We start from the raw sequence: 9489 nt of genomic DNA, 5'->3' as shown, positions 1-9489 counted from the left end.
CAGTAGAGGAAACACGTGTTTCAGATTTTTTTTTTTTTTTTTTTTTTTTAAAGTATAGAGTGCATGGAACTTTAATGTATAGTGTGAAGAGAGTTACGGTGGTTGGTTCATTGACAATGTGAGAGGAAAGGGATATAGATGAGTGGGTGGGTGGATGTGAGCGAGTGCACGGGTGGGTGGTGTGTGCGCGTGAGAGAGACAGACAGACAGACAGAGAGGGGCAGGACTGGGTGTGCGCCTGTATGGGTCAATAAATCAGAAGCAACTCCTACAGGATTGACAGATCCCGGTCAGAAGACACGTGTCTGTCCGAATCGGGAGAGCAGCCCAGCGGTTACTCCTCTCCGAGACAAGTTGATCGACCCCAAAGAAGAGGCAATCCCTTTATCTCAGTGGTGCAGCCATTTTGCCCCTTTCTCTTTTTTTTTTTTTTTTTTTTGAGATTTTGCAGACTCAGACCAATGCAGTGCAAACCCTTTGATTATCTATACACCCATTCACACACGATTGCTAATTTCTTCAGATTCATTGCATTTTTTTTTTAGCGTTAGGCTTTCTTTCACGCCCTTCTGTTTTGTTTTTGATAACTTAATATTGCACTGCCTCCCAAGATTTTCAACCCGTTTCATTTTCATTTTTCGGCTTCTTTTCTTGATGATTTTTTTCCCCTTAATAGTAGCTTTCTTTCTTTCTTTCTTTTTTTTTTTTTTGCTCCATGGTTGTATTTTTTCCTGCATGTGTTACCCATTCTGGTACCTTTATAAAAAAAAAAAAAAAAAATCACAATGCTACTATGCCACATATTTCTTTCATTAGGAATTTCTTTGAAAATATGCTGCTCTTTATTTCCGTTTGTTTTCCCTCTCATTTCAAACACGTATTTTCTTCTTCTCCTGCTGTCCATTTGGTCTCTCTGTGTTTCCTGTCCCTTTCTTTTCATGAATAATCCATCACTCGTCTTTGTCCTGACTTGGGCCTATTCATACTCAAATTTCCCACATCCCATATTTTATGCATTAGCCAAAGCGATATCAAATCTTTTATTTTCTATTTAAATAATCATCTTTATTTTTCTCACTGTATTTATGATTTTTATTCAGTTTCCAGGGTGCTTTTTTTTTTTTTTTTTAATCGTGCACAATATGCCACCCTCTCAAGCCCTTTGAAACATGTGCATTGCCAGGTTTGGTGGGAGGGACTAGAATTTGACTATATTTGGTGATTAAAAAATCTGTCTGGGTGACACACAGCAGCAAACCTAGATAATATAAAGACAATCCAGTCAGCTTCCTAAACCTATTGTCTGGAAATGTGAAATCTGCATTACTCTGCACTGTGCTATTGGGTGGCTTTAGGTCTGATACTTTGATTAATTCGTAAACTTCTGGCACCTTTATTAGCCATCAATAACATTTCCTGATTATGTTTCTGATTGGGGTTAACTGCAGATGAAAATACATCTCATTCTGAGAGCCAAAGTTGCAAAGTTAACGAAATATGTAATCACAACTTTCCCTCAGGAAACTGTACTGCATTGAACTTGGTATATTCAGTAATACCCACCACAAGTCCAAAGTTGAATAGGATTTTTTTTTTTTTTTTGCAAACCAACTGTTGTTTTTTCAATCGGTTATCAAACAAAATACCATCAGGATGAATTTAATACAAATAGAGATGTTTCGTCTGATTTTTATATACTGATTTCAGTGAATTTTAATTTGGACTAGTTTCGCTTTAATCTGTATTTATTACTAAATGATACAGTTCTATAATGGTCGATTCCACTAACTGTACAATCTGACATAAATTTCATTTGTAAAAGAAGTATAACTTTAGAAATCTATGCAGCTTCTGTGGCGATTGTTGTGTTGTTAAATCACAGTGACACTGTTTAATACCAAATTAGATCCAAGAGTACTTGCCATATCGTATGGGAGGGGTTTAATTAGCATATATTCAGAATCAGGATAATATAGCCTATCACTTGATATAATAAAAAAGTAGATATTACTGAAATTATTTAGAAGCTGAGTCAGATAATCAAGGTGAGGAAAATACTAACCTCCCCCCCTTACCCCCAACACAACATCAAAAATCTAACAAATCAGTATGATTAAGCATAGGCGGTTAGTTAAATAACTAATGGAGAATCCATATATTTGCTCCCTCGAAATGCAATGTCTGTAGAACGTGGGTTATTTAAAAATCCTGAAACACTGCTTTAAAAAAAAGTTTAAATGTGTTGGTTTATTGGAACGCTAAGGTAATTAAAACAATCTTGAAATCTATTTCTCCCTGTTATTTAACTTCTTCTGTAAATAGTCTTTAAAAAAAAAAAAACAAAAAAAAAAAAAACCAAACAACAACAACAAAAATAAATAAATAAACAACCCTCCCTCACTATCAGGTATTCACTCCAAGCCTTGTCTTCATTCAGAAAGGGAACAGTAAAGCGATCATAAATTTCCTAATTAAAGATTTCGCACCACTACAAAAAGGTGTTAATGAGTTTAATTCCTGTCCCTCTCATTGTCCTTTTTTTAACACTACTTATTTACTCATGGCCCGGAGGGCTGTACCAGCCTTCTCTTTGTTAGAATTTTAATTTGCCTTCTTTTCTTCCTTTGATGTAAAATTGTGACCTACAGCGCTTTTTAAAGTCCCCTAGTAGGAGAAAATCGACTGTATTTTAAACTGCCATCTACCCACGGTTAAGTTTAGACCTTACCTAAGGCCTTTCTAAGTAGTTAGAAAATTGACGCCTGCAATGGAAATACAAATGATAAAAAAAAAATAAAAAAAACAACAACCCCCAAAACAACCAACATGTTCCAATGTATATTGGCAAGCACCATTAACAGCGCAAACTCATTGCCACACAGAAGTAAGCTTGCGCAGTACTTTTTATTATTATTATTATTTTTAACAACCGCATCAGTTTGCTTTCCTTTATTTCGTGCTCACGATTTTTCTTTCCTTTATTCAAGTGCTCACGATTTTCTTTTTTCTTCTTCTTCTTTTTTTTTTTTTTAATTCATTTCATTGACGGTGGTGGGGAGGGGTGGGGGGAGTCTGCGGGAAGGAAAGTGTGTAACAAGGCTCCGACCGAACCACATTGAGAATAAGGGGAAGGAAAAAAAAAATCGCGGGGCAGGGTTATAAACCTTTTGTAAAACACACTACTGATTGGCGAAGGCTAAAACGAGATTTGAAAGCAACTCAAATAAAAGATCGTTACGTCAGTAAACAGATTTAGAAAAAAAAAAAAAAAACCACCCCACCACCACCACCTCGGTGACAAACCCGGCGAGTGCTATGGGCATGCGAGAGGAGAGAGAGAGACTGGGAGGGATAAGGAGGGGCTTAAGAAAGACTAGAAATGTCAATCAGAGGCGAGAGTCCCAATAATCTGAAGCAATCTGTTAGGACCTGACCTCGGTCCACTCAGATCAATAGAAAAAGTGAGCGAGGAAAGAGCCGTCGGATCGGTTCCTGCGAGCCTCCGGGAAGAAGCCTTGTGATTTCCTCTCACCCCCCGCCACCCTTCGCTTTTTTTTAAAAAACAGACTTTTGGAAAGCGCCGAAAAGTGGATACCGTCTTCCAGGGGTGGAGGGGGGGGGAAAAAAAGATCAGGGCGAACTCCGCTTTGCTACTTTCTCCCTTTTTGGTTTTTTTTTTGCTTCGCCCCTCTCGGCCCCCCTTTCTTCTCTGTGCGTCTCTCCCCTCCCCTTCACCATGTCTTTCCCACAATTGGGATATCAGTATATCAGGCCGATTTACCCTTCGGATCGCCAGGGCTTGGCCGCCTCACGCAACGGGACAGAGCTGACTCCGGCTGGGACTCTTTCTAATGTTTTATCCTCCATGTACGGGTCTCCTTACGCCGCAGCCCAAGGATATGGGGCTTTTCTCCCCTACACCGCCGAGCTGCCCATCTTCTCACAGCTGGTAAGCAGAACTTTCTCTTTGCCTAGTGCTTCTTAAGGGTTCGAGTTCATGATGATTATTCTTATTATTTCATAAACTGTTTTCTTTGTAAGCAATCCTCCCCCCCCCCTCCCTACCGAACCACCCTCCTGTACCCTCAGGCTTCAGCCTGCCAGCTGGAAAAAGATAGGAAGAATAATATACCATAATCGTATTCAAAGGGTCAAGTTTATTTTTTTTCGTGTAGGATTGAGCTAATCCTCTTTCATAAGGACACTTTTATAGACGCTGGACAGGACGTTGCAGGAGCGGGAATTTGCTTCCCAAAGTGGTTTTTTTTTTCTCGAGGGTGTTAACAGATTATTGCAGGCTGCATTTAAAATAAAAATTAAAAAAAAAACCCCCAAAAAGCTGAAAGTATGAGTGATGCAGGAGAGGCGAGAAAAGTTTGAGCTGGGAGTGATGGTCTGTTCTTCTGGTGGGGGTTTCTTCTCTGTTTCAATGTGGCGCTTGAAGTTAAAGTTTTGGTTAAAATAAATAAATAATATTGGTGGGGAGAGGTGAGGTTTAGTGTTATTTCAGCATTTATATCCACCGACTACTGGGGCAGGGACTAATGTGGAGGTTTTGGGCCACAATAAACATTGATTACCAAGGCAACCTTCTATTGTTTTATATATTTCTAAGAAGGCTGTCATATACTAGAAAAGCTTCCAGGATTTTATCAAAAATAATTCAGGTTTGGTGGGTTTTTGTTTGCTCGGGGTGAACTTTATGCTAGAAATGGCATCAAAACTATCGAGCCTGCCTCCTATGATGGTTTTGTTTTTATTCTGGTAATTTGTTTGAGTTGGACATTTCACGGAGCTGCTTTTACAATAGAAGCGGACGGTCTGACTTTGGTAGTGTAATTTTAAATACAGTAAGAACAGAGTGCTTGTGTGTGCCCAACCATAATTAGCTAGTCACCTTTCAGGTAGGTTTAACTAAAGCATTTTTTTTGTGTGTGTGTGTAGTGGTTTTTTTTTCTGTTCGTCCATTGAAATGTTTTCTTTTTTTACTTCTTACCCCCAGGGTGCCCAGTATGAACTGAAAGACAGCCCAGGAGTGCAACATGCCGCCTTTTCCCACCCTCATCCAGCTTTTTACCCGTACGGGCAATATCAATTCGGAGATCCGTCAAGGCCAAAGAATGCAACCAGAGAAAGCACCAGCACCCTGAAGGCCTGGCTCAACGAGCACAGGAAGAACCCGTATCCCACCAAAGGGGAGAAAATCATGCTTGCCATCATTACCAAAATGACCCTCACCCAGGTATCGACGTGGTTTGCTAACGCTAGAAGGCGACTTAAAAAGGAGAATAAAATGACCTGGGCTCCCCGAAGTAGGACGGACGAGGAGGGCAATTCCTACGAAAGTGATCATGAAGGAGGAGAGAAAAGAGAGGATGACGAAGAGATCGATTTGGAAAACATCGACACGGAAAACATAGAAAGCAAAGAGGATCTGGACGACCCGGATCAGGACCTGCACTCTGACTCCAAAACCGACGCTAGAAGTGACTCGGAAATCTCCGATGGTTATGATGATTTAAATGGATCCGAGGAAAGGTTTTTTAAGTCTATGGTGAATGAAAGCCGAGTTATCGACGGGGATAAATGTGAACTTTCTCCAGAACTAAAAATTATTCAGCCTAGTAGTGAACACACCAAAATGAACAGCATATCTCCCAGCTCCCCCCCAGCCACAGAAAATAATTTGGCCCCAACTCAGAAGCCTAAAATCTGGTCGCTAGCTGAGACTGCTACTACCCCAGATAATCCTCGCAAATCCCCGCAGACCAGTGGCTCTGCTGCAGGGACTGCGACACAAACTTTGCTCCCCCACCACAGACTCATCGCCTGTCCCGCTAGCAAATTTCAGAACTGGACAAACCGGGCTTTCTCAGCACATCAGCTCACTTTACTGAACTCTAGCCACTTTCTGCAGGGACTGAATGCAACGCAAACCTCGTCCAGTGCTGGAATAGCTGCTTTTGCCAGACAAGCAGAGCAAGTTCAAAGCACAGAATCCACTGTAACAGGTGACTGCTGATCAATAATGTACGGCTAATGCTAAGAATGATGTTTATTACATATATAAATAAATATACTGTACCACTCTTCTTAGCTCTGCCCTGGATAAATCGCATCATTGAAAATGTTGCTATAAGAAAGAGAATTTAGTCCGTGTATATCCCCTGTACACAGAAAACTAAATCTCCATTCCAGTTTTAATTATTGCTCTGGTGGTAGCGAAAAAAAAAAAAAAGAACTTTTGGACTTATCTTTCTGCTCTTTAGAAATAACAGTGTTATTGTGTTGTTGTAATTATTCTTTATGCCATTGTGAAATGGAAAAGTGAAAATATCGGAGCTCTCTTTGTGGGAAAATTTGCAGGAGAATTCTGTGTATATTTGCAATATAAAACTGATCATAAGTAACGTTTGTATTCTGATAAATCTACAGCGAAATATCTCAAGATTTTGCTCATCTAAAGTAGACAGCAACTGTTTAGAAAAACAATGCAAAGTAATTCAGCAGCTTGGAAGTTAAATTTCAAGACATCTGAACAAAATAACTACTGAATATTTTATTACATGGCTCAATCCTCTATTTTTCACTAAAAATAACTTTATTAATTTATAAAATGTTATTTCGGAGAGGTTGCTGAAAAGTTCTCAGCCCAACCAACCAACTTACTAAATTCTGTTATTGTACAACTGTAGCTGGAAAGAGTTATTTTGTTGTGCCAATTTGCAGAAATTAAATTCTATGGGGGTTTTTTTGTACACTGTTTCAGATCATTGATTGAACCATATCCACTCATTCGCTTCTTGGTTGGGCTGAACTTTTCAGCACCCCTTGTATAGTATTGATGAATTAAACGGTCCGTGAAAGGCTGTGGCTATCCGTAAAGCCTGGCCTAGGCAAACTATAAAGTCTATGTTAAACACCAATTATTGTATTTCTTTTAGAAATCACACATTGGTAACAGATTAATTCACAGTAAATTAAATTGCATGGTTATAAGATATATCATTTTAATATATATATATATTTTTTAGATCGCTCTAGTGCCTTGGAAGCGGAGAAAAAGTTGTTAAAGACAGCATTCCAACCTGTTCAGAGGCGGTAAGTGATCTTTAATTATTGTTTGGCAATATCCATATATTACCTGCTTTCTCTCGATCTCTGACACGACATTCATTGGGGAAATGGGAGTTTGGTAGCATTACCCTATTCCGAGAAAGTTTTTAAGTCAACTTTCTCAATGTGATGCCACATGTACTAGGCTACTCATTTGGAGACAGAAGGTCGGTTTATATTTAATACCTGCATAATCGTGGCCGACAATAGATAACGGCCTATTTTAAAACAACGTTAGTGTAACTGAAACCTGGTTTTTAACACTACCCTTACAGATGAATCACAAAATGTATAAAAATGTGGGAGCAATGCAGTGAAAAATACTTTTCTACTGCAATTAAAAAAAAAAAACTATGAGGATGGAAACAGGGCATTATTCTATGACAAAATTCCTAAATCGAGCAAATATGTTTTGGGGCTTTTTTGGGACCATTTTCCATTTATAGTACTTCCAAAGACAAACAACAACAATAATAAAAGAAAAAAAAACCCAGTCTTCTTAAAGCAAAGGAACTTGGAGTGACAATTCACTAGTAACAAAATGTAAATCCTAAATACATTTTTTTTTTCTGTATCCTTTCTTTCAGGCCACAAAATCAGCTTGATGCAGCTATGGTTCTATCAGCGTTATCTTCATCATAGTCTTTTTATTTTATTTTTAAATTGTTATAATGATTGTAAAATAATAATAATGATAATAATAATATACCTCTGTATAGTTACACCCTGTAAGCATGTCCGTGTATTAAAATTACAGCAGAAAAATTTGGGTTCTGTACTATGATATAGTTGAGTTTGTGAGGTTTTGCTGAAGTCCAGTGACAATTGTGTCTGGGATGGGATTTTTTTTTTTTTTTTTGTATATACAGCAAAAATGTACATAGGTGTGAACTAAATTGTACAAGAAAGTATATATATTTTGGCTAATAAAATGAAATGTTGCCTCTTTGACTACATTTTGTGTGAGACAACAAATGAATTTTATTTATGCATTATTAAATTGTAAAGATTACAGTGTAGGGAGTCTATAAAGCATGCAGGGCTAGAATTTCAGGGAAGTAGTATGCTAAAGCCAACCATAAAAAAAAAGAGTGAATAAAAAATATGCTTCAAGCTTTATAATATAACTGAAACAATATTTGCTGTTCTGATTTAGTTTCAGTGAATTTATTTATGCTTGCTTTCATGCAAAGTCTAGAACAAAATTTACAAAGTAAATATTTGTGATTTAAAGAACATATCACATGGGGCAAACGTCTAAAATGAATGGTACCTAAGTACGACTACTTACTGGGTGGTTGTTGGGGGTTTTTTTTTCCTTGAGAGAAAATTAAGGAATTAAAAGCATTGTGATTTTCATACTAGCTAACCAATAATCTGTGCATCAAAAAATTGAAGTTAATTTTATTCACATAATCAAGTTTTATTGGGTTTAACAAATTCATTGATCTTTAATACGATTTTCCATGAAAGAAATATCAGAGAGAGAGTGTGTACTGGGGTAGTGGAAGAATAGAGGGGGTTTCCCTCTGCTGAAGTATGAAATTTGGGTCAGGAGCTCCCTCTACGGGAAGAAACAAACATTATTATCACAGTGCCTTAGTCCGTCTAAACCTCACACCATCTCAATTTTCATCCTGAACAATATGATCTCCTTTTTGAAAAGGTCTTGTCATGTGTGCAGGTAGTTTTACAAAAGAGCTGACTCAGCTTTTAAAACAAAATTAGTCAAATAAGCAAGGTGCTAGGTAGGTATCAGCTAGGTAGGCATCAGCAAGGCAATTTTGAGTTGGCCTTTAAAAAATTAATAGTAAAAATCCCTTGGACAACTTTCACTTGGTGAGTGCCGCTCAGACTGACTTGTAAAAAACCAAAAAGACAGTGTAAAGATGTATGGCCCCCACAGGACTTTATTAATCCTTGCTACATATTGATTTGTTCATCTCCCATTTCCACAATTGGAAGTCCAAATCGGATCAGAGAGGGTTTAATATTTATTTATTTTAAATTTATATATCGTCCAAAGCAGGTAACAAAATGCACATAAACATAATAAAAGTTTACCAAACGAACAGGATTAAAACATGCGCATCAGACATTAAGTACCTTTCCACCCCAACTATCACCCCCTTAAACCGTTGGATTGCACCTACTGTACCACCCCCAAACCACTGGTGTTCACCAAACATTTTCCCTGGAAAGATCTGAGTTTTCAGTTTTTGAAGTAATAAAATTAGGCTTCAAGAATAAAGCCACATTTTTGCTAACCCATTTAACAGGCATTTTTAAAGGATGGTCCTATAAGATAATCTAGTCGTCCTGTTAACTAGCAGAGTGAGATCACAATGAAATGCCCTTCTCTCTTTTATCTCC

At 38.0% G+C, this 9489-nt stretch overlaps 1 protein-coding gene across 2 annotated transcripts; it reads left to right on the top strand.

The window, feature by feature from the left end:
* The first annotated feature begins 3323 nt into the window (after positions 1–3323).
* Positions 3324–8072, top strand: IRX3 (iroquois homeobox 3). Of its 2 annotated transcripts, none has more exons than XR_004539365.1 (4): positions 3324–3949; positions 5003–6030; positions 7035–7101; positions 7704–7758. XR_004539365.1 is itself a non-coding variant. In XM_033943890.1 (4 exons), the coding sequence occupies exons 1-4, from the start codon at positions 3737–3739 to the stop codon at positions 7756–7758; spliced, it is 1344 nt and encodes a 447-aa protein (XP_033799781.1). In that variant the 5' UTR covers positions 3327–3736; the 3' UTR covers positions 7759–8072. The 2 variants fall into 2 exon arrangements, 1 of the variants encoding a protein (XP_033799781.1); XM_033943890.1 differs by having other exon boundaries at positions 3327–3949; positions 5003–6011; positions 7704–8072.
* The last annotated feature ends 1417 nt before the right edge of the window (positions 8073–9489 follow it).

The sequence above is a fragment of the Geotrypetes seraphini genome, chromosome 4, assembly GCF_902459505.1.
Source record: "Geotrypetes seraphini chromosome 4, aGeoSer1.1, whole genome shotgun sequence".
NCBI classification, from domain to species: Eukaryota; Metazoa; Chordata; class Amphibia; order Gymnophiona; family Dermophiidae; genus Geotrypetes; species Geotrypetes seraphini.
Note: the sequence above shows the minus strand (reverse complement) of the source record. Positions and strands in the feature narration are given on the sequence as shown.